Source organism: Arvicanthis niloticus, chromosome 18 (genome assembly GCF_011762505.2).
Source record: "Arvicanthis niloticus isolate mArvNil1 chromosome 18, mArvNil1.pat.X, whole genome shotgun sequence".
Taxonomy (NCBI): domain Eukaryota; kingdom Metazoa; phylum Chordata; class Mammalia; order Rodentia; family Muridae; genus Arvicanthis; species Arvicanthis niloticus.
The window spans coordinates 37,119,272-37,143,829 of NC_047675.1; the positions used below are offsets into that span (position 1 = coordinate 37,119,272).

The following is a 24,558-nucleotide window of genomic DNA, read 5'->3' on the forward strand; positions in this document are numbered from 1 at the left end:
TGTAAAACCAAGGAGTCCAAGGGTCTTTTCCAAGCATGGCCAGGTGGCAATGGTTGATAGTGAAGTAAGATGTCCAGTCAGTAGAACAGGGCTCAGATAATTCTCTAGTAAGAGTTGTGTTTCCATTGGGACTGGAGGTGGAGAGAACGTTAATAAAGGGGTGTGTATTTAACTAGAGGGCCTAGTGGAGAATTTGAGGTGAGGTTGGGTTATAGATATTTAAAGTTATATGAAGATGATTCTTCAGGAAACTGATCATGTACTTCTACAGAGAAGTTTGTATCTTTGTTGTTCTTTTTTGTCTTGGACTGTTTTGAGACATGGTTATACAGAACCCAGGCTGTTATGCAATTCAGAATCCTGCTTTAGCCTCCCAAGTGCTGGGCCATAGTTGTGTGTCCCTATATCAGACTAAGAACCTTAAGATAGAGCCTCATAGGAAGCAGAAATGATAATTGGTCCCCACTTGCATGAGATTTCTTTCTACAATCCATTTGCCAGGATTGTAGTTCTGAGCACTAGAGAGATGGTCAGTGGTTAAGAGTATGAGCTGTTCTTATAGAAGGCCTTGGTTTGATTTCCAGCACTCACATGGTGGCTCACAACCATTTATAACTCCAGTCCTAGTGGATCTCACACCCTGTTCTGATCTCCTCAGGGATCATGCAAACATACGGTACACAGATATACATGCAGACAAAACACACACACACACACACTTATAAATCTAAGTCGTTTTAAAAAAAGATTGCAGTTCTGAGAATCCTCTCTGATAGTGTGTATGTGTCTTTGGTCTTAGAGGAGTCCAAATGGGGAGTCTAAGACCAGATGCTGGTAGTTGAGGTGGTGGCAGCTTTATTGGCAGTGTGCTTCTCTGATTGCCACATACCTGCCACCCTGTGTCTTAAGCTTTTTAATGCTGGCATAATCTGCCAGTAGGTCAGCCTTTAGTTTCTTGAGATTTAACAGTATTCCTGTTAGATTTTGTCAAAACCCTACCTTTTTTGTTTTCAGCCAGTAGTGACTTGTTTACTGGGCTACACCAGATCAGATACTGAGAGTTTCTTGTGGCTGGGTTCTTCCTTCAGTTCCTGTACCAGCATTGCCCTGCCTCTTCTGCTGCACTATTCACATCAAAAGTGGAGCATACTCTTTGTTTTGAGACAAGTCTCTCTTTGTTGCTAAGGTTTGCCTTGACCTTGACATCTTCCTGCCATAGCCTCTGGAGTGCTGGGGTCACATGTGCCACCATCATGGCTGGCTTAATTCTGTCATTTCTGCTTCCAGAACAATATGTTTATTTTTCTGAGTTACCTGCCATGTTCAGTCTAAGTCATTGTGTATGCTTGAACTGCTGGAGTATCTTCCTTTCTCATCTTTCTTTCATTTACCATCCACTCTCCACTGTGGAGCCAGAATGACCTTTGAAAAACATACAAGATCACTTGATTACCTTGCTGTAGTGATTTTGTTTGTTTATTATGGCATTCAGGTACTATAGAATTGATTCCTGCCTGTTTTTCTCAGGTTTATCTTAATCATTTTCCATCACTATACTATAGCCACTGCCTTCCTTTTTTTTTGAAGGGGTGGGGTTCGTCAAATTGGTTTGCCTTACTTCAGGGGCTTTACATATACTTATTCCTTCTGTCTAAACATTCTTTTTTTTTTTTTCTCGAGACAGGGTTTCTCTGTGTAGCCCTGGCTGTCCTGGAACTCACTCTGTAGACCAGGCTGGCCTGGAACTCAGAAATCTGCCTGCCTCTGCTTCCCAAGTGCTGGGATTAAAGGTGTGCGCCGCCGCCGCCGCCACCACCACCCGGCCAAACTTTTTTTTTTTTTTCCCCGAGACTCGGGCAGAGACGAATGAGACGGAGCGGGATTCGAACTGGCAGATAGAGAGAGACGGCGGAGGGCCCGTGCCCTCTCTGTCTAAACATTCATATAGCTGCTTTCTTTCTATCTTTCAGTGTTATTCCCATGCCTCACCTTCCTGACCTTTCACTGGGCTTGCTTCCTTCCTTCCTTCCTTCCTTCCTTCCTTCCTTCCTTCCTTTCTTTTTAATGGATTACAGGTGTTGAACTTAGGTTATAAGGCTCTGTGTGGCAGAGTCCTTCACCTACTAAGCCATCTCACTGTTTCTTATTCTTTCTTCTGTCTGTGTCTTTCTGTCAGTATCTTTAGACAAGATCTCCACCCCAAGCTGGCCTGGAAATTCCAGTGTAGCTGAGGATGACTTTAACTTCTGGGCATTCTCCTGTCTCCACTTCTCAAGCGCTAGGTCTATAGGCTTGTGCTGCTAGGCCCTGTTTAGATTTTTTTTGTGCTTGTTTTTTGTTTACCTTTGTGTGTGTGGGTGTGTTATTTTTGAGACAGTGTTTCATTGTAGTCCTAGCTGTCCTGGAAATCTCTGGCCTTGAACTCACAGAGATCCGCCCACTTCTACTTTCAGAGTGCTGGGATTAAAGACATGTGCCACCATGCTTGGCTGGCTTGCTTTCTTTCTTTCTCTTTCTTTCTTTCTTTCTTTCTTTCTTTCTTTCTTTCTTTCTTTCTTTCTAGCAGAATTTGAACCATAGGTCTTCAAATATATGTCAAATGAAGGCTGTTGTTCTTTGTTAAATCTTTTTCTCATTAGTCCTGAGAACTGACTTACATGGAATGATTTTTTTTTCCTTTCTAGTTCATATTCTTTGGATCTTCTCAGCTGAGTGAAAATACATCTTCCAGGTGGTGATGCTTTACCGGTTGCTGTCTATTGTCCAAAGACAAAGAACTAGCCCAGGATGGCAGACCTGGTCATCAGCAAGAAGCAGCTCATCAACTACCGAGGCACATTCTATTGCTCTGCCTGCCCAGGCCCAGGTGGTCATCTGTGGAGGTGGAATCATGGGTACATCTGTGGCTTATCACCTCTCCAAAATGGGATGGCAAGATATTGTCCTTTTGGAGCAGGGCAGGTAAGGATCAAATTGACTTGCCTTGGGGTTTGGCTTCGTCGCTCCAAGTCTTTTTCATAATGTCATCCCCATAGCTAATCTGATGTTGCTCATTGGTGTGAGAAGACCCAGGATGAAGTCTGCCCTGTGGTTAGCTGTGTTCTAGCACTCATGTTTTCTGCAGTGTAGAGAGGTAGCAAATTTCAACAGTGTCTTAAAGGGACAGGAATTCACGGCCCAGCTCCTCTTCCTCTCTGTCGTCATCCTCTTCACAGCACAGCTGTGTCCCATGGTCATGAGCTGAACAACAGTGCTTACAGCCTGCCCATCGTCTTTTACTAATGTTGGTTTGACTCAGTATAGTTTTAGATTTACAAGACTTAAGAGACAGCCCAGCAGTTAAGAGCACTGGCTACTTTTATAGAGGACCCAGGTTTGGTTCCCAGCACCCATATGGTAGGTTATAGCCATCTGTAACTTCAGATCCAGCAAATCCGATACCCTCTTCTGGTCTCTGGTCATGAAGCACACATGTGGTATGCAGATATATGTAGATATATGTAGAAAAAAACACCCATACACATAAAAATAAGTTTTTAAAAATTAACATGGCAGCTCACAACTGTCTGTAACTCCAAGATATGACACCCTCACACAGACAGACATGCATGCTGGCAAAATACCAATGCACATAAATTATTAAAATTTAAAAATACTATTATATGTGTGTGGGGTGTATATGTATGATTCTCTCATCTACTTTTGGGGGGATGGGTAAGGATTTTTTTTTTTTTTAATTTTATATATATGAACACACTGTAGCTGTCTTCAGACACACCAGAAGAGGGCATCAGATCCCATTGCAGATGGTTGTGATCCACCATGTGGTTGCTGGGAATTGAACTCAACCTCTGGAAGAACAGTCAGTGCTCTTAACCGCTGAGCCATCTTTCCAGCCCGGGATTTTTTATTTTAATCGTTCGTGTGTGTGTGTGTGTGTGTGTGTGTGTGTGTGTGTGTGTGTGTATACATATACATGAGGGCAGGTGCTAGAGGAATCAAATAAGCAGGAGTTAACGGGTAGTTGTAAGCTATGAGTGGGTGCTGGGAACTAAACTCAGTTCTCTTAGAAGAACAGCAAGTTCACTTGACTATTGAGCCACCTCCCCAGGCCTTTGTTTTTTTGTTTATTTTTATGTGTTTATATATATATAGTATATACATGCCTGGTTCTTGTGGAGGCCAGAAGAGGGTGTGTTGGATAACCTACTGCAACTAGAGTTGCAGATGGCTCTGAGCAACTGTGTAGGTGTTAGGAATTAAACCAGGGTCCTAACTGCTGAGACAGAATGTCACTGTGTTGTTCTGGCTGGCCTGGAACTCAGAGGTCTACTTGCCTTTGCCTCCAGAGTGCTGAGATTAAAGGCATGTGGTTCCTTGCCTAGCTGAGGTTATAGATGATTGTGAGCCACAATAGTGAGATAGTGTGTGGTTGCTGGGAATTAAACCTGGCTCTTTTGTAAGAACAACCACTGCTGTTAATCTGCTGAGACTTCTCTAGTTCTGGAACCTGAACTTAGATCCACAGATACAAGTGAGTCTTTCTAACAGTATTTTGTTTCTGTGCTGCAGGCTGGCTGCTGGCTCAACAAGGTTCTGTGCTGGCATCCTAAGCACTGCTAGGCATTCAAGCATTGAACAAAAGATGGCTGACTATTCAAACAAACTCTACCATCAGTTAGAACAAGAAACTGGGATCCAAACAGGTAAGCAGGTAATCTGTTGTTTATTGGTCTTCCTGTCTCTAAACCTTTACTCAGTAGTTACCATCTCTGGTTCTGTACTCTGTCTGATCTGATGATTAAGACTTGTGTTGGAGGGGGCTGGAGAGATGGCTCAGCGGTTAAAAGCACTGGCTGTTCTTCCAGAGGTCCTGAGTTTAATTCCCATCAACCATATGGTGCATGGTGGCTCACAACCATCTGTAATGGGATCTGATGTCCTCTTTTGGTGTCTGAAGACAGCTATTATGTACACATATACATAAATAAATCTAAACAAACAAACAAACAAACAAACTTGTGTTGGAGAATTTGCCTCAAGCCAGAGTATTCCTTTCGGCAGGTCATATGTAGCTTGTTTTCACCTTCTTTACCTACAGAATGAAGAGATTGCAATCAGTAATCTCAGGTCATTTTTAGATTCTATAATTTTTGGGGGAGGGGGGAGTAGGGAGTGTACTGAACCCAGGGTCTGCAAATCCTATTATTATTGTCATGATATGAAAGTCGTTAGTATATTTCACTCATTTAAGTATAGTAAGTGGAAGCACTTAGCTCTTAAAGAGAAGGAGAAAGCGTATGTTGAGGTGCTTAGCAGTTAAATCATAGTTCAACTCAGTACTGATTGCTCTTCCAGAGGTCCTGAGTTCAGCTCTCAGCAACCACATGGTGGCTCACAACCATCTGTAATAGGATCTGATGCTCTCTTCTGGTGTGTCTGAAGAGAGCGACAGTGTACTCACATAAAATGCATAAATAAATCCTTTAAAAAAATTATATGTAGCTGGGTGTAGTGGTGCATTCCTTTAGTTCCAGCACCTGGGAGGCAGAGGCAGGTGGATCTTCGTGAGTTCAAGGCCAGGCTGGTCTACTGAGTGAGTTCCAGGACAGCCAGAACTACATAATGAGACCCCTGCCCCTCAAATTCATTCATATATATATATATATATGAATGTGTATATACACACACACACACACACACACACATATATATATTCAAGATTAATTTTTATTTTATGTGTATGTCCAGGTAATTGTTGTATTTCTGTGAGTCATGACCATGACCAAGGTAATTTATAAAATAAAGTGTGTAGTTGAGAGGAAACATGGCAGGAGGCAGGCAGGCAGGCAGGCATGCATGCATGCAGGCATGTATGGTACTAGAACAGTAGCTGGGAAATTGCATCTGATCTGCAAAATGGAGGAAGAGAGAGTGTGAGACTTGGTGTGGTGTGGACTTTTTTAAAACCTCAAGCCGGGCAGTGGTGGTGCACGCCTTTAATCCCAGCACTTGGGAGGCAGAGGCAGGCGGATTTCTGAGTTGGAGGCCAGCCTGGTTTACAGAGTGAGTTCCAGGACAGCCAGGGCTACACAGAGAAACCCTGTCTCGAAAAACAAAAACAAAAACAAAAACAAAAACAAAAACAAAAACAAAAAACAACAAAACACCCTCAAAGCCCAATAACCTCAGTGAGACCTTCTCCAACAAGGCCATGCTTCCTAATCTTTCCTAAGTAGTTCCAACTGGGAACCAAATCCAGCATTCAGATATATGAGTCTGTGAAGACCATTCTCGTTCAGACTGCCATGTTATTATATGAGTATTTTGCCTGCTGTAAGTGTATACGTATGTATATGTACTATGTATGTTCCTGGTGCCTGTGGAGGCCAAAAGAGGTTGTTGGATCTCTTAGAATTGGAGTTACAGGTGGATGTAAGGCAACATGTAGGTTTCTGGAACTGATCATAGGTCCTTGAAGAGAATATCAAGAGCTTTTAACTGCTGAGCCATCTTTCCAGCGTCACTTTTGAATCATTTTAACATTTATATACTCAGATATAAAGTCTTGGAAGGATGGGAAGAGACCAACAGTATTTTAAGTGGGTAACTATTATACTAAAGTAAGGTAAAAGAATTAGACTAGGGAAGTTGTGACCATGGTATGTTTTTTTATTTCTATGTTTGAGCTGGACTTGAGCTCAGGCTCCAGTGACCCCCTCACCCTAGCGTCTTGTCTCTCTGAGACTGTAGGTGCATCGCATCATGCCCATTCTTGACTAGGATATGTCAACTGTTCCCTCTTAACCTAAAGATAGATACATTTGATAGACCTGACCCTGAATTAGCAGTTTTGTTTCCTGAGGAGATGTGGACACTTCTGTTTTTTTTCTGTTTATCTTTGGATTCAGCAAATGAGTAATATATGATAGTAACTGGAGAATAAATACATTAAGATAAAGAGAAGCAGGCATTTTGGTGTTGGAGAAGGAGGGTGTATTACTTGTTGCTGGTGACAGACTGCCTGACAAGCCACTCAGGGGTCTGTTTTATCATATGGTGTGAGGGCACAGATAGTGGGTACACAAGAGTGAGGAAGGCATGGTGGCAGCAGCACGAGGTGACTTGTCACCTTACCTTGTGTCCACAGTTAGGAAAGAGATGAGTGTTGCTGTCGTACTTGTCCTCTTTTATTTTATGTGGAACCCCAGCCCATGGGATGTGCTTCTACATCAGAATTGGTCTTGACCTTTAATTAAGCCTCCCTGGAAATGACCTCACAGATATCACAGATATCTCTAGACGTTTGTTTTCTAGGAAGTTCTAAATCCTGTCAGGTTGACAATCAAAAAAAAAAAAAAAATCAGTAGGTTAAAATACTGATAGAAGCTGTAGCTCATACTTATAATCTCATTATTTGGGAGGCTGAAGCAGGGATGAGTATTGCCGTGAATTCCAGAACAACTTTGTTTTAAAAACAGAACAGGGAGCTGGAGAGATAGTTGAATGGTCACGAGCATTTTTTTTTTGCTTTTTCAGAGAGAGAAAGAGAGAATATGAGAATGTAGCCATGTGAGCCTTTTCTATGCCTTCCTTAGTTCTGAATGACAATGAGGCTGATATTCATTTATGAATGCCTAGGCCTTATAGCTAGGCATTGTTTTTCACTGGCTCGTAACTCAATTATTCAGTTTATACTCTCCTAAGTTTTGCTACATGGCTGGTTGCTGCTCCTCAGTTCCATCCATCTACTTCTTGGTAGCTGAATCTCCCGTGCTTCTCTCTCCCCCAGAGTTCCTCTCTCTGTCCAGAAGTCCCACCTTACTATTCTGCTTTATTCTATAGGCCATAAACTTTTATTTTAACCAATCAGAAGGTGATGGAGAATAATGTTTACAAAATACCAGGGCAGGAGATGCTTAACAGTACCAAAATTTTGCCTGAAATCAGATCTCTGCTGGTTCAGAAATCAACATTTGTGTATTACAGAGACAGTCGTCCCATGGATCATAAAAACAGTATCCCCACAAGAGAAAGCTGGTGAAATGGCTTGGTAGCTAAAACTTCTTGCTGAACCCATAGTAGAAGGAGAGAACTGACTTCTGAGAAGGTTGTCCTCCAACTACCACACACATGCTGTGGCATTTATATATCCACTCAGCTATATACATTAATGAGACTTTTGTGTGGGTTTTTTTTTTTTTGTTGTTGTTGTTGTTGTTTTTTTGTTTTGTTTTGTTTTGTTTTGTTTTGTTTTGTTTTGAGATAGGGTCTTGTTCCGCACACCTCCCGTATCCCCGTCGCCTGTGGAAGAGAGACACGAGAGGCAGTGTTTGGGTGGTTACTACAACGAGGCTTTACTTCTTGTATAAGCAGAAGCGGAAAGACGAAAAGACAGGAAGAGGCACAGCTTAAATACACCCTAGAGTGACGTGTTCACTTCTGATTGGCTGTTCACTCATCACCCCATATTACGCCCCGGGATGGGCAGTGACTTTGGCGCGCTTTCTGCCTTTTGCACCTGCGCAGTCAGTTGTTTACTAGTGGGAGGACAGGATGCCCGCACCATCTTGTAATGGTGAATGTTGACATGCTCACTGCGGCTCCCAACATCTCCCCCTATCTATATATTTAAGATGGAACAGCCTATTGCCTATCAAGGGCAGCACCAACTCAGTGAGGGAAAGCAGAGGCCTGATCCTCTGTGCAAAATGAGATATTGTAATGGGTTTACTTCCCATACCCATCTCGATGCCTTTTGACGGGGAAAGGGAGCCTCCACCCTGGGGCGCCACCAGGGGAGGTTTCTTGGCATCAAACCTTTGTGCAATCAGGCATACTTTTGGGAAATCTATCCACACTCGTGGAACATTCCCTGTCGAGTACCCACTCGCAAACACCTCTAAATATTCAGGTACCACAGTTATTCAGGCAAGGGCTGGCTGGACTTAGACCTCTCATTGACCCAGTGCAATGGGCTGAACCCTTGGGGTGCATCGACTGAGGGTCTCAGTCATCGGCTACTTTCTTAGCCTAGATAGCCAAATTTCAGGGGGAGATCCTTGCTCCAAGGCTGCGAGTGCTTGGGCGATAGCGGCCTTGTCATGTTTTTGCTGGGCTCTGAGCTTACAGACCAACCATCATGAACACCAATCCACAACATAGGGCTGCACCAAACAGGCCTATCCCCACCCTTTAAGAAAGAAAGAAAGAAAGAAAGAAGGAAAAAGCAGAGGTAGGCCAAGAAGTAAGATCGCCAAGGGTAACAGGGTCCATCCCATCCGCGCTCCATCAAGGCTCAAAATCCGGATCTGCAATTGCTGCTGCACCTGGTCCAACTTCCTAGTCCACTTCCCTTTTAAATAAGCAGAAAGATTATGGCTTTGAATAAATGTATCATTCACAAATCTCAGAGGTGTAATACCTGGATGTGGGGTTGCTGACACGCAGCTCATTTGAACCACATCTGTGAGCTGCTCCACATGGGCTTGGAGCAAATCAACTCTGATTGATCAACAGGATGCCTGATACGCATTCACTTTCTGTAAAATGGTCAAAGCCTTAGAGGTCTTTTCTGAAATTTGATTAACAACAGTAGCTGCTGTAACTTGATTAACCATGCCTGTGTCGGCTGTCACAGTTGCAGAGATGGCAATAGCAGTGACAATGGCTGCAGTAATGCCAAAGTCTCTTTTATGTCTCAATAATGATGTAGTAGGGAGAGTTTCAGGATCAGCTTCTACTGGGATGGGCACAAAGGTAGGCACGTGCACAACCAAAGCTAGGTCTAGTGATCCATTCCAGCATTGTGCCAAAAGGCATGTAACATTCTTACAATCCAAGATATCAGGATTATTCTGAAAGTTGGATAACATAAAGAAAAATGGAGGATCCACACACACCGACACCGGTTGTGCAGACGCATTCTTAAACACCTTATTAATTTTAATGTTATCCAAATGGCTAGAGATATTAGATCATGTAGCTGAAACATTTTGTGTTTCATGAAATATACCATTCAACAAGACAAAGGCAGATACACCCTTTTTTAACATTCTAAACAGTGGCTACAACACATAATTTAATTGCGTTGAAGCAGGATAAACTCAAAAAAATACACATATGATTTAATTTAGGACTTGCATCCCTTTGAAAATATCAAACAGAGGTTTAAATCCTCCTGTGGTAAGCTTAAGATGAGGTTTTAGCCAATTAATATCTCTAAACAACTTTTAAAAATCACTAAGAGCAAATCAAGATTAAAAGTCAGAAGATGGCGTTAGATCCCCACCACAAATGGTTGTGAGCCACCATGTGGTTGCTGGGAATTCAGCCTTTATATTTTAAATTGTAAATCTAGCCTTTAACGGCTGAGCCATCTCTCTAGCCCCAACTTGTCTCAAATATTGAAAAGACACTGCCTTTGAATCCTTTCTGGAGCAACAAGTAGTCCAAGAAATTTTTAAAGCTCGTTATATTGGAGCAATGGCTTGTAGAAAACTTCTTTAGAGAAATCCACTAATGAAGTATCACACAATGAATAATATACACTAAAAGATTTAACCTCTTAATTTTTTGTATTAAAGCAACAACAATATTTATATATATAAAATGTAAAACGATTAACCATTTTCTGAAGCAATTATTTTTAACAAATATCGCTTCATGGGCTCTTAAAAATTATGAATAAATTTACTAACTGTAAATCTCTCACCTTTACCAGAAATGTAAAGGGAAGGTATAAAACATCTTTTATATAAGCATTTACTGAAATGGCAGCTGGAGTAGGCAAGTTAGGCTATATAAATCTTAAAGTTGAACTTTATTTTGGATTAATTTAATAACCAATCATTTTTTTTTTTGGCCAATGAGAATATCGGATAAAAGCCAACCTTATTCTCTAATAATTGTTACATATATTAGAGGAATCCAAGGCATCTCATTTTTAACAACTTTGAATATAAAGGAATTAAAACAATTTGAACCATATTTTATCAGCAGGTACAGTTATACTCATGGAGGGAAGTAGACATAATTTTAATTTCTCCAGCATAATCATAACTTTTAGCCCACAGACTATTGTAAAGTCTTTGGGTCTTAGATTTATCCCTCTTCTCACAAGAAACAATGAAAACAAGAGACGAATTCTGGTAAGCACATTTCTAGTGGGAGGACAGGATGCCCGCGCCATCTTGTAATGGCGAATGTTGACACGCTCACTGTGGCTCCCAACAGGGTCTCACTATATAGCCTTGACTAGACTTGAACTTGCTGTGTAGACCCTACTGGCCTTGAACTCAGAGATTCATCTGTCTTTGCCTATCAGGTGCTGGGACTAAAGGCATGTACTATCAGGTCTGGCTATAAAAAACTTTTTTTTTTAAGGAAAAAAAATCAACATGAAAGAAGGTGAAGTAGAGATGGCATTGTGTCTTGGTTTCAGAAAAACCTTCCCACTCAAGAGGAATCAAAACTTATTAAATCACTTAATTCCAGGAACCTCCCAGCTGTAGGAAGGCTAGGGAGCCAAGATATAGGGAAGATGACTAAGCTGTCCAGACATTACTGCTTCTGCAGGACATGAGAATGTTCCAGCCATTCTTCCGCTTACTCAAGACTGAATGTTCTAAGAAGGCCCACTTGCCTGTGTTTAGGTAACAGCTTGTTGTTTGGCTGTACTGGGGAAGGTGGGAATCTGACTGTCTCTGGTAAGCAAAGTTACGGATGGCTTTCACTACTGAATGTACTCCCACCAAGACTAAAAGGGAACATGAGTAAGGACAGGGATGGGCTCTTGCCTTAGCAAAAGCCATAGTAGCTTTCATTATCATTTTGAATGCTTTTATATATGTTAGCATTCTAGTTGACCCTCAACTAGAGCTGTGAGTAGTTATGTCTCTGATGTGTTTAAGTTTTGCTAGATGATTTATAATAGTCCAGTGGATCCCACTGGCCTGCTCATCTGATTGACTTTTCTTACAGGTTACTTAAGGACAGGCTCAATGTCTCTGGCCCAAACTCAGGACCGGTTGATCTCTCTGAAGCGTATCAGCTCAAGGCTGAAGTACGTAAGAGCTCTACATACTCTTAGACTAAGACTACACACCCCTCCCAACTTTGCATACTTGACCTCTGCCAGAGAGCCCATAAATGTCATTGTCCACTTGTGTTCTATGGCAGTGTTGTAGGTATCCCTTCTGAGATCATCTCCCCGAAGAAAGTGGCTGAACTTCACCCTCTCCTCAATGTGCATGATTTGGTTGGGGCCATGCATGTTCCTGAGGATGCAGTAGTGTCCTCTGCTGATGTGGCTCTTGCCCTGGCAAGTGCTGCCTCCCAGAATGGTGAGTAGGTTTTTGTTTGTTTATATATTTGCTGCTGCTGCTGCTGCTGCTTCCTCTTCCTCTTCCTCTTCCTCTTCCTCTTCCTCTTCTTCTTCTTCTTCTTCTTATTATTATTTTGCATGAGTTTAGAAAGAAGGAGTTATCTAAGCATCTAAGCGCGTGTATCACAGTAGGTACTAAGACCAGCTTAGGTATGGGAAAAGAAAGCTATGAGATACTCAGTTTTCCAGTTTTGACCACTGCATTGTGTTAGGGTCCAGGAGTCATTTCACAAACCACACGAACACCGATCTCAATCAGACAGGGATAGTTTATTGAGCATACACCCCAGGACTGATCAGTCAGGTTCATGGTCTAGATTTGGGAACTGAACCGTGATCCTGAATTAAGATTCTATAGGTTTTTAAGCCTAAAATCTACAAACACTGTGCCAAGTTATTCCACCAGTCAGGACTTCAGGATAGGAGATTTTCTTAGGGACATATCTTTGTTGTAAGGAACACTTATCCTGCTCCCATTGGTTGGGGTATTCAACTGAGGCAGGGGACTTGCCTTGTCTAATATTCATGTTCTAACTTGTCTACCAGGAGGAAACTTGTCCAACATTCATGTCTTAACTCACCAACCATGGTGTCAGTTGCCCACATACGTCTCATTTGCCAAGTTAGGATGTCATTTCCCAGGGAGATCTTGGGAACTTAAACTTTACTCGACCCCTACTCAAAGTGAAAGTCTTATTCCAAATAGTTTCTTATATTGGTGCAGGTGTCTCTCTTATGTTAGGGTCCATCCCAGGGGTAGCTTATAAAAGCAAATACTGTACAAGCTTATATACAGAGGTGCAGGAAGTGCCACTGGGCGGCTGGTTTGGGTCCAAGCTTATTGTGGGTAACTATACAGTGCAGTTCTACTAACTTCTTTCTATCTTGACTGGTTTCCAAGGGTACAGAACATAACAGAATATGTAATCAACTTGGGCGTGAGAAAGTTTCCTAGTAACAGCAGAAACATATGAGAAGGTTTCCTTATAATGGCAGGCTAGCCAGGTAACAGTTACCTAGGCCTTAATATTTTACCTAGACCCTAATATACTGTGTTTTTAAATAGTATCCATTTGTTCTAAGGAACTACTTGTGCTGATTAATACATACTCTCAGACTTATGAGAGTCCCCGCTCTTGGACTTGAGAAGTGCCAAGGCTAGAGAATGATTTGGGAGTTTAATCTATAGCTTAAATATGGTCAGAGTAAATCAGAGAAAGACTTAATGTTCAGAGTGTTACATATACTTTATGATTTATTATAGTGCTGAGAATTGGACCCAGTGCTTTGGGCATGCCAGGCAGATGTTCTATTACTGAGCTGTATTGTCTTTGTTTTCTTTTGTTTGTTTGTTTGAAGTAGGGTTTCACTATGTAGGTCAGGCTGGCCTGAAACTTGCCATGTAGCCAAACCTTAGACTCCAAAGTGCTGAAATTACCATTGTATGTCACCATACTATGCTGAGGTTCTGTTTTTAGGTTAAAGTATTGACCCACTTTCTCCAGTACCTTTCTGGAGTAGAGAGCCTGCTTCAGAGAACTTAACTTTTTAAAAAATTTATTTGTTTATTTAATGTATATGAGTGCCGTATCTGTATGTACGCCTACACACCAGAAGAGTATCATCAGATTCCATTACAGATGGTTGTGAGCTGGCATGTGGTTGCTGGGAATTGAACTCAGGGACTCTGGAAGAACAGTCAGTGCTCTTAATGGCTTACCCATCTCTCTAGCCCCCCAGAGACATTAATTTTTTAACAACAAATAATTTGAAATAATTTGCCTTCTTTTTCTTTTTGGTTTTCTGAGACAGTTTCTTTGTGTAGCTCTGGCTATTCTGGAACTTGCTCTGTAGATCAGGCTGGCCTAGAACTCACAGAGATAACGCCTGCTTCTGCCTGCCAAACAGGCTTTTGATCTGTTGGGATCAAAGGCCTGCACCATCACTGCCTAGCTGATAATTTGCCGCCTTCTTTTTTTTTTTTTTTTTTTTTTTGAAATAGGTGTTCAGATTTATGACCGGACAAGTGTTCTTCATGTACTGATCAAAAAAGGTCAAGTTACTGGTGTGGAGACAGATAAAGGACAGATTGAATGCCAGTATTTTGTGAACTGTGCTGGTCAGGTATGTTGGCAACAGAACTACTGGGTTTATGACTTTATTTAAATTTGTACTTTTTACTGTAGATATGTAAGATTATCATTTTACTGAGACACCAGATACTATACTGCTTATTTGGACTAGATAATCTAGAATTGTATTTAAACCAAAAACCTATATTTAGTCCTCAGATACAGCTACTGGTAGTCTATTTCCACGCTGGGTAAAGTAGTACCGTGCTAGTCAGAAGGCTGCTGACTGTGTTTCTGTTCCTCTTCTCACCCACAAACTGTCCATTGTAGTGGGCATATGAGCTGGGACTGTCCAACGAGGAGCCGGTTAGTATCCCGCTACATGCCTGTGAACACTTCTACCTTCTGACCCGTCCCTGGGACACCCCTCTGCAGAGCAACTCACCAAGTGAGGACTTGTATTTTTTCTTTCTTTCATTCTTCTTTTTAAAAATAATTTTATCTCTTCACTAGCTAGTATTTTGTCCTTTGAAAGGAAAACTTCATTATGGAGACATTATGTCTAGAGGACTTTTTTCTTTTCTGGAGCATGTTACAGGGAGGTAAATCTAATTTTAACTTTTCTTTGATGACTTTTTTAGGAAAAGATAGCCAAAATGAAGATGCCATTAAGAACGTTTTTTGCTTTTTGGTTTTTGTTTGTTTGTTTTTTCGAGACAGGGTTTTTCTGAAATAGTCTTAGCTGTCCTGGACTTGCTTTGTAGACCAGGATGGCTTCAAACTCAGAGTGCCCTCAGACCCAGCCTTTGCCTCCTGAATGCTGGGATTTAAGGCATGTGCCACCACTACCCTGCTTTCTTTGTTTGATTTTTTTTTTTTAAGCTGATTTTAATTCCTAATGTAGTTCATTGAGAATTTGGAATATAACTTTTGTGCTTTTAACTTAAATGGTATCAGTTGTAGAAGTGAACAGACGCCGGGCGGTGGTGGCACACCCTTTAATCCCAGCACTTGGGAGGCAGAAGCAGCTGGATTTCTGAGTTCGAGGCCAGCCTGGTCTACAGAGTGAGTTTCAGGACAGCCAGGACTACACAGAGAAACACTGTCTCGAAAAACCAAAAAAAAAAAAAAAAAAAAAAAAAGGTGAACAGACAGTCCATATACTTAATGGTTTGATGGTCACAAACCATGGGAGGAAGAAAAGATGGGGTTATGTTACTCCTTTCCTTCCTCCCCCCCCCTTGTTCCCTCTCCCCCTCCCCCCCTTTCATGTTTCGAGGCAGACAATAACCCTGCCTATCCTTGAAAACTCACTCTGTAGACCACACTGGTTTTGAACTCAGAGGTTCACCTACCTCTGCCTCCTGAGTGTTAGGATTAAAGTTGTGCACCACTGCTGCCTGGCTATTTTTAAAGACAGTCTCATTGTGTAGTCCTGGCTAGCCTAGAACTCACTTTCATGGGCTTGGAGGCAGAGGCAGGCTTACTGAGCTTGGAAGGGTTTTGATATCATTTCAGGGAATGAACTCTACACCTCCCTTTCCTGTTAAACTTTGGCTAGGCTATTAACAGTGGTGTTAATATAGTTTGACCGTGAGGTATTGGCAAAGCTTTTAGCTTCCTTTTAATGTTTGGGATAATCAGAGAAAATCTTGAGTGGGAAGAGCCTTCCCCCTGACTTCCAGTGTTTTTTGTTTGTTTGTTTGTTTGTTTGTTTGAGATAGAGTTTCTCTATGTAGTCTTAGCTGTCCTGGAACTCTCTCAGAGATCCACCTGCCTCCTCCTCTGAAATGCTGGGATTAAAGGCGTGCACCACCGCTGCCTGCGCTTCAGTGGTATTTAAGACTAATGGAGGCCTGTATTTATTGATGCTGTGCTGTTGGTCAAGCCATTTTCTTTATCTAGAAATCTTCCTGGTCTCTAACCCCTTATTTTTCTCCTTTGTCCCACTTCTTTGCTGTTTCTCTCTTCAGCCATTGTGGATGCTGATGGAAGAATTTACATTAGGAACTGGCAGGGTGGCATCTTGTCTGGAGGCTTTGAGAAGAACCCCAAACCTATTTTCACTGAAGGCAAGAACCAGTTGGAAATTCAGAACCTTCGTGAAGATTGGGATCACTTTGGTATGTGAAGTAAATTATAACAACAATGTCTTCTGCTTCTCTGAGATGTTACATTTTCAAGGTATTTTCATGAATAGCTTTTTATGTATCTTTAAGACAGCTCCAGGAAGTGCAACAGTAATCATGAAGAGTAGTCCAGAGCTGAACTAAGGATGTGGTCACTGGTCAGTCATGGAGGCAGGGTCTACAGGCTTGCTTAATGAACTTGACTTATCGTGTATTTATTTAAATCACTGCTGAAACTTTAGACTAGAAGGAGGACTTTGTTTTAGTAAGACTTAATGAAATTGAAGAGGTTTCTACAAAGCCGGGCATGCTGTGATGTAGTCCTGCTTGTAATCCCATCGTGTAGGAGGCTGAGGCAGGAGAATTGTGAAAGTAGATTGTTTTGCTAATATAGTCTTTATTAAGACTTTAAATAATTTTGTCTTTTTTGAATAATTATTATAGTTACATGGTTATAATTTGAAAGGGTATGAAAAGATCTCCTAATTTTTCTTCTATCCTTGGTGGAATTTTAAAAGAACAAACCGCTGCTTATGGGAAACTAAACCCTGTGCCCATCAACCAGTTAATCCTGTTTCCATCTGTTACTGCTGTCCCATGGGATGTGGCCAGAGATAGCATAGAACAAAGTGCAAACCTGTGTTATATTCGTCTCAGTATAGGAAGCACTATCCTTCATGGAGACGTCAGGTGGTGTTTAAGACCTTTCCCACACACCTTGACCCCTGTAAGATTACTGCTTGTTGCCTTCTCTGTTCCTTTTGTTGTGTGGCTCCTTGCCTTTGTAAAGTATGATTTTTCTTACTCTGAATGCCAGGCGTATTCTGTAATTCTACAAATTTTCATCTTTCTAATAATCAAATGACTCTTAGAAAAATCTCCTCTAAAGAGTTTTTTGGAAGGAGGAGTAAAAAGTATAAGTACTTGAAAAAGTTTAATTCCCTGAAGGTGAGGACTCTGTTTGGGTTTGTTTTGATTGCTCAGAGCCCCTGTTGAGTTCCCTCCTGCGTAGGATGCCAGGATTGGAGACTCTGGAGATTTTGAAGTTGGTGAATTGCCCTGAGACCTTCACACCAGACATGAAGTGCATCATGGGCGAGTCTCCTGTAGTACAGGGCTACTTTGTCCTGGCAGGGATGAACTCTGCTGGCCTGTCGTTGGGTGGAGGAGCTGGAAAGTAAGTCTTTTTACGTAGAGTCACCTGTGGACACTTCAGCTTGCTAGGTTCTTCCCTTTTAGATTATTCATTGTTAATATGTTCTGTGACCAGATAGTAATGTAAATAGCAAATAGCAGTATAGTATCTTCAAGGTAATGACTTTATTCATATTTCATAAGTGTTACTGAATACAATATTTTGGGAACTTAGTCATTTAGTTAGCCACAACCTGTGGAAAAAAAATTCTTTTAATCCCAGCTGGGGAAGCAGAGGCAGGTAGATCTCTGTACATTTGAGGCCAGCCAAGACTACATAGTAAGACTCTGTTTTGAAAATAAAAAATAAACTAGTCACAGAAGGATATGAGGTATTTAGGGTAGTCATAGAAACAGAAAGAAAAATAGTGGTTGCTGGGGAAGAGAAGGTGTGGAGTTATGTTAGATAGGTCTGCTCTCTCAGTTCTGCAGGATGGATGAGCTCCTAAGTGGCCTGTGAGAGGCTACACAGCAGGGCATATGTGTCTGACTCCACACTGAGCAGTGGCAATCAGCTGTGTGCATACAGTTCCAGCTCTTGGGAGGTGAAGGGCAGGAGGAGCAGGAATTCAAAGTCTGTGTCAACAGCAGAGGACACTTTATTCTCAAGTTAAAAAAAAAATTGATTATCTGGATATGGTGGCGATGTAATCCTAGCACTTAGGGGACTGAAGGAGGAGGACTGCAGTGAGTTTGAGACCAGCCTAGACTACGGAGTGATTTCTGTTGAGCCTGAGTTAAGAGTGAGAAAGTGGGACCTGACATGGTGGCATATGCCTTTATCTCAGCATTCAGAAGTCAGAGGCAAGTGGGTCTCTGTGAGTCTGAAGCCAGCTTGGTCTACAAATCGGGTTCCGGAGCAGCCAGGGCTGTTACACAGAGAAACTCTGTCTAGAAAAACGAAAAACCCCAACAAATCCACCTCCCATCCCCCAAAAAACTAATTTGAAATTTTTATATGTTAAAATATATTTGGATATATTTTGCTAGTAAATAGTACTTATTTATATGTATTTGATACATTCTGGTATACCTTTTTGTAAGGGTGGGGATTCCAGAGAGAGTTTCTTCATGTAGCCCTGATCCTCCTGAAACTTACTATGTAGACCAGGCTGGCCACAGACTAAGAGATCCACTTGCCTCTGCCTCCTGGATGCTGGGACAAAAGGTGCATACTCCCACCACCTAGTTCCTTTTTTCTTTTTTTAATAATTTATTTATTTTTACTTTATGTGCACTTTTTTTTTTTTTTGCCTGCATATTTGTCTGGGTGAGGGTGTCATATCACTTGGCACTGGATTGCAGGCAGTTGTAAGTTGCCATGAGGTTGCAGGGAATTGGAACTCAGGTCCTGTGGAAGAGCAACCAGTGCTCTTAATCACCGAGCCATCTCTCCAGCCCCTCTGTTTTTCTCTTTTAAAATATGTTTTTATTTTAAACTATATATATATAAATGTGTGCACATGAGTGCAGGTGCCTATGGTGGCCAGGTGTTGTTGAATCCTCAAGAGTTCCAGGACAGCCAGGGCTTATCTATAGAGACTCTATCAAAAAAAAAAAAAAAAAAAAAATCCTCACTGTGTTTCTATGAGAATAGTACTTGGATCTATGTTTGTTTGTTTTAGAAAATGTGAGGAAATTGTCTAGAATTGGTCAGCTTCTATGCAGCACAGACTCGTGGTTCCATTGGTTCCTGATTGTATATGACTTGAATTGTTCTGTCTGTCCCATCTGAGGCCCAACAGCTTTCTGTCTCCATCTAAACAGGTTCCTAGCTGAGTGGATGGTATATGGCTATCCTTCTGAAAATGTTTGGGAATTGGACCTGCAGCGCTTTGGAGCCCTCCAGAGCAGCCGCACCTTTCTGCGCCACCGGGTCATGGAAGTTATGCGTAAGTGTTCTTTTAATTGGGCTCTGCAGTCTTTTTTTTTTTAAAGTTTTTTTTTTTTTTTTTTTTTTTTTTGTTTGTTTTGTAAGTACACTGTAGCTGTCTACAGACACCCCATAAGAGGGCATCATATCTCATTACAGATGGTTATGAGCCACCATGTGGTTGCTGGGAATTGAGCTCAGGACCTCCAGAAGAGCAGCCAGTGCTCTTAACCACTGAGCCATCTCTCCAGCCCAGGCTCTGCAGTCTTTAAGTGGCTTGATTTATCAGTCAGGACTTTCCCTTACCTCTCTAATAACTATTTAGAATTGGGTTTCTCCTCTGTGGCTATTTCAGGTCAGAGGATGGGGACTCAGGCTCCACTTGACACTTGGAGCACTGTCAGCATATTGAACCATGCTAGGAATAGGAAAGGAGACTACGACTTGCAAGCTAATATATTGCAGCTTCCTGTGTGCTGCTAGCAGTGCAGCCTTTTCAGTTGGCCTTAATGCTACCTCAGCCTCCCACCTAGGTTTTGAGATCATTGGGTAGTTTTGTCACTATTTTGAGATGAAGTCTCATAGAATCAAGGCTGTCTTTAACTTGCTATATTGCCTTAAACTCCTAATCTTCCTTCCTGCCTCTCCCTCCTACATGCTGGGGTTACAGGTGCATGCCACCAGTCCTTGCCCCCCCTTCCCTCTCTCCCTCTTCCTCCCTCCCTCTCCCTCCCTTTCTCTCCTTCCCTCTCCCCCTTCAAAATCTGTTCTATAGTTGTGTGTCTGGTATGTAGTGTGGGTACACATGTCACAGCTCAGGGCAGATGTAGGTCAGAGGACAGTTCTGTAGAGTTGGCCTCTCCTACCTTTACACAGGTGTCTAGGGGTTGAACTCAGGTCCTCTGGAAGAGTGGTTAGTGCTGTTATACTAAGCCATCTCTCCAGCTCCAAAAGTAAAATCTTAAAATAAAAAAGAGACAGAGATTAATTTGGATTTTAGCTTTGTTATGTGAATAATGTCACCTCTCAGATTTCAGAACCACCAAATGAAGGTGTGTCATTAACCCTTTCTCTTGAAAAGAGGTTACACATTAAAGGTAAAGTCTGTAGGCCCTGAGGATCCCCGAAGCACAAGCAAAGAATCAAGTGCCTTTTTTTTTTTTTTTTTTTTTTTACCACATTTTGGTAGTTCTGGCTAGCCTGGCCTCTAACCTGCTTTTTTCCCCAAGGTAGCTTTTCACTATATTCCTAGCTGGCCTAGAACTCAGAGATCTTTCTGCCTCTGCTTCTTGGGTACTGAGAGGAACATACCTGTCTTTGAACACACACACACACACACACACACACACACACACACACACACACACACAAAACAAAATTTCCTGTGTCCCCTTTAGATACAGCCCTCGTCAAGCTATGTGCACACCTGTAATCCCAGCACTTGGGAGCGGGCCAGAGGCTGTCGGATCTCTGTGAGTTTGAGGTTAGCCTGATCTACTGAGTGAGTTCAAGGACAGCCAGGCCTACATGGAGAAACCCTGTCTCAAAATCCCACCTTCCCCACCTCCTCAAAAAGATAGAGCCTTCATCTATGCTTTGGAGTTTTGCAAGATTTAGACCCATGACTTTTCTCCCATTGTTTCTGCCTACTAATTTGGAACTAAAAATGTAAACAGGTGTAAATTACTTCCTAGTGTTTGTTAGCAAGATAGTACCAGTATTTATACATTTTTCTTTCTTCTGAACCAGACATGTTCCATTGGGTGTTATCTGACACTTGAGCTATATTCCCCTGTAAGTTATTCTCTTTTGAATTGGAATAATCCCAGGCTTTTATAGAATTGGTTGCTCAGTTCTTCTCAGTTCAGTCTGTGACTTTGGATTTTGAGAGACTATCATGAACACTACTTTAATTAATTAATTAGTTTCTCTGTGCAGTCCTCACTGTTGGACCATGTTCCTTAGACCAGGCTGACCTTGAACTCAGAGATCCACCTGCACCTACTGGAGTAAAGGGGTGTGCATTACTGTCACTTGGCTTTAAAATATTTTAAAATTTATTTAAAAATTTTTTGTGTGTGCATATTTTGCTTTTGTGTATGCCTGTGTACTACTTTTATGCCTGATACCTAGGCCAGAAGAGGACATCAGATCCCCTGGAACTGGAGTTAAAGGACAATTGTGAGCCACCATGTAGGTGCTAGAAAATGAACCCAGGTCCTCTGGAAGGGCAGCCAGGGCCTGTACCTGCAGAGATGTCGTTCTTACCCCACTCCCTTTTGTATGGTAGTGGGGACAGAGCCTCATGCATGCTAAGCAAGTCTATCTGCCTCAGTCTTTTGCTTTGTTTTTGATTTTTTACTCTGAGATGGAGACTTGTGGGGAGCATGGCAACAGGCAGGCAAGACTGGAACTAGAACAGTAGCTGATTTTTTTTTTTTTGGGGGGGGTTTTTCGCAACAGGGTTTCTCTGTGTAGCCCTGGCTGTCCTGGAACTCACTCTGTAGACCAGGCTGGCCTCGAACTCAGAAATCCACCTGCCTCTGCCTCCCAAGTGCTGGGATTAAAGGCGTGTATCACCACCCTGCGGCAGTAGCTGATTTGTATCTGCAAGTTGGAGGCAGAGAGATAAGCACTGGACCTGATGTGGGCTTTTGAAAATTCAAAGTCCACACCCCCCAGTGACATACCTTCTCTAACAAGGCCACGCCTCTTAATCCTTCCCAAAAGAGCTCCACCAGCTGGGAACCTAACTTTCAAATTTATGAGTCTGTGGGGGCCATTCTAATTCATATCACCACAAGTTGCCCAGGCTTGGCTTGGCTGGAACCTGGTTGGTAGCCCAGGTACACCTTGAATTTGAAGTCCTTCTACTTTAGCCACCCAGGTCTCTGGAATTGTAAGCCTGTGCTTCCAGGTCCAGCTGACAGACTGTTTCTCTGCTCTAGCTCTGATATACGATCTGAAGGTTCCCCGTTGGGATTTTCAGACTGGAAGGCAGTTACGTACATCTCCTCTTTATGACCGGCTGGATGCTCAAGGAGCCAGGTGGATGGAGAAACATGGATTTGAGAGGCCAAAGTACTTTGTTCCACCCAACAAGGGTAAGAGTGAATGAGTGAGTCTGTCTGTCTGTCTGTCTGTCTGTCTGTCTGTCTGTCTGTCTTCTTGAGACAGAATCTCAACATTTTAGCCTAGAACTTACTTTATATTTCAGGTCAGCTTTGAATCCTCATCAATCCTCTTAATTTCAGCATCTCAAGTGCTGGGATTATAGGCAGAAACCAACACACTTGGCTGTGTGTGTCTGTGTATATGTGCACCCTTGTATAGACCAGGGATTTGAGTATTTTCTCTGTTGTTTTCCACCTTACTTTTTCAGACAGATTTTCTCACTGAATTTGGAGTTCACTGATTGGCTAAACTGCTGGCCAGCAAGCCACAGGAGCCTCTTGTCTTTGCCTATCACTGCTGGGATCAGAGGGGCTCCCTGTCAGACCTAGCTTTATATATGCATGCTGGGGATCCTAATGCTCAAGTCCTCCCTCATGTGTGCATAGCAAGCACTTCAACTACTGAGACGGTTGCACCTACTCCTATCTTAAAAGTGGTATTTATAAGTGCCTGGGGCTAGAATGTATTCCCGAAGGAAGAAGAGAGTCTGTAGGCCATAATCAAATATATGGGGACTTCTCAGTGTCAAAACTCTTTTCTTTCCACCTTGTTTTTTCTGTTTTCTAGACCTTCTTGCATTAGAACAGAGCAAGACTTTCTACAAGCCAGACTGGTTTGAGATTGTAGAGTCTGAAGTCAAATGCTGTAAGGAAGCTGTGTGTGTCATTGACATGTCCTCTTTCACAAAGTTTGAGATCACTGTAAGTATTAAAGTCTGGGGAAACATTTTCTACTTACTCAATTTTTTTTCTTTCATGTATTTTTCATGTTATTTTTAAATTTTATACGTTTAGTTATTTTGCTTCAGTGTATGCCTGTGCACCGTGTGCATGCAGTACCTGAGAAAGCGGCTTTGGCTTTGGAGTTATAAATGCCTGTGTGCTGCCATGTGGGTGTTGGGGAATTGACCCAGGTCCTTTGGAAAAACAGCCAGTGCTCTTAACCAATGAGCCACCTCTCCAGCCTCCAAATGGCCGTTGGTCTAATCTGGCCTTTTTTCTCCCCTCCCTCCCTCCTTCCTTCCCTTCTTCCCTCCCTCCCTACCTCCCTCCCATCCTTCTTTTCTTTCTTTCCTTTCTCTTTTCCTTTCCATTCCTTCCCTTTTTCTTTCTCTGAGACAGGGTTTTTCTATGTAGCCTTTGCTATTCTGGAACTCACTTTATAGACCAGGGTGGCCTCCAATTCAGAGATCTGCCTGCCTCTGTCTCCTAAGTGCTGGGATTAAAGGTGAGCACCACCAGCCCAGCAAAGATTTATTTGTGTATATGAGTGTTTTGTCTGCATATGTATCTGCATACCAGAAGAGGACATTGTATCTCATGGGGCTCTAGTTACAGAAGGTTGTGAGCCACCCTGTGGTTGCTAGGATTGAACTTAACAATCTCTGGAAGTGCAGGCAGTTTTCTTGACTATTGAGCCACCTCTCCAGCCCCCAAATACCTGTTTTTCATCTGATACTTCAAAACTGATTCTGAAAGAACTCTACACTATTTTAGTGTTTCATCTGTATAATCATATTTCTGAAATTTAGCTCCTATAGTAGTTTTTAATTAACCTAGAAAGACACATTTATCTTAAGTACTGATGGTTAGCTTTCCTTGTGGCATCTTACAGGAAAGTAAACCTGCAACTGGTGTCACATAGGTATTGTATTATTGAGTTTCCTCAGTCGGGCAGTGCTACATGGTTATATGGTCAGGTGCTCCTGTGTTTACTGTCCCTGCCACTCTT

The 24,558-nt window shown here is 42.1% G+C and overlaps 1 protein-coding gene across 1 annotated transcript in view; it reads left to right on the forward strand.

Annotated features, from left to right (window-relative positions):
• The window catches only part of Pdpr (pyruvate dehydrogenase phosphatase regulatory subunit), a 41,916-nt gene that overhangs the window by 7,851 nt on the left and 9,507 nt on the right, over positions 1-24,558 (forward strand). Inside the window, exons 2-12 of the mRNA XM_034523025.2 lie at positions 2,685-2,961; positions 4,573-4,706; positions 11,983-12,064; positions 12,181-12,344; positions 14,388-14,509; positions 14,788-14,905; positions 16,431-16,580; positions 17,571-17,763; positions 19,548-19,672; positions 22,602-22,757; positions 23,395-23,528. Coding sequence (XP_034378916.1) covers positions 2,738-2,961; positions 4,573-4,706; positions 11,983-12,064; positions 12,181-12,344; positions 14,388-14,509; positions 14,788-14,905; positions 16,431-16,580; positions 17,571-17,763; positions 19,548-19,672; positions 22,602-22,757; positions 23,395-23,528 — 1,602 coding nt within the window. The 5' untranslated portion in view covers positions 2,685-2,737. The remainder of the gene's footprint in view (positions 1-2,684; positions 2,962-4,572; positions 4,707-11,982; positions 12,065-12,180; positions 12,345-14,387; positions 14,510-14,787; positions 14,906-16,430; positions 16,581-17,570; positions 17,764-19,547; positions 19,673-22,601; positions 22,758-23,394; positions 23,529-24,558) is intronic.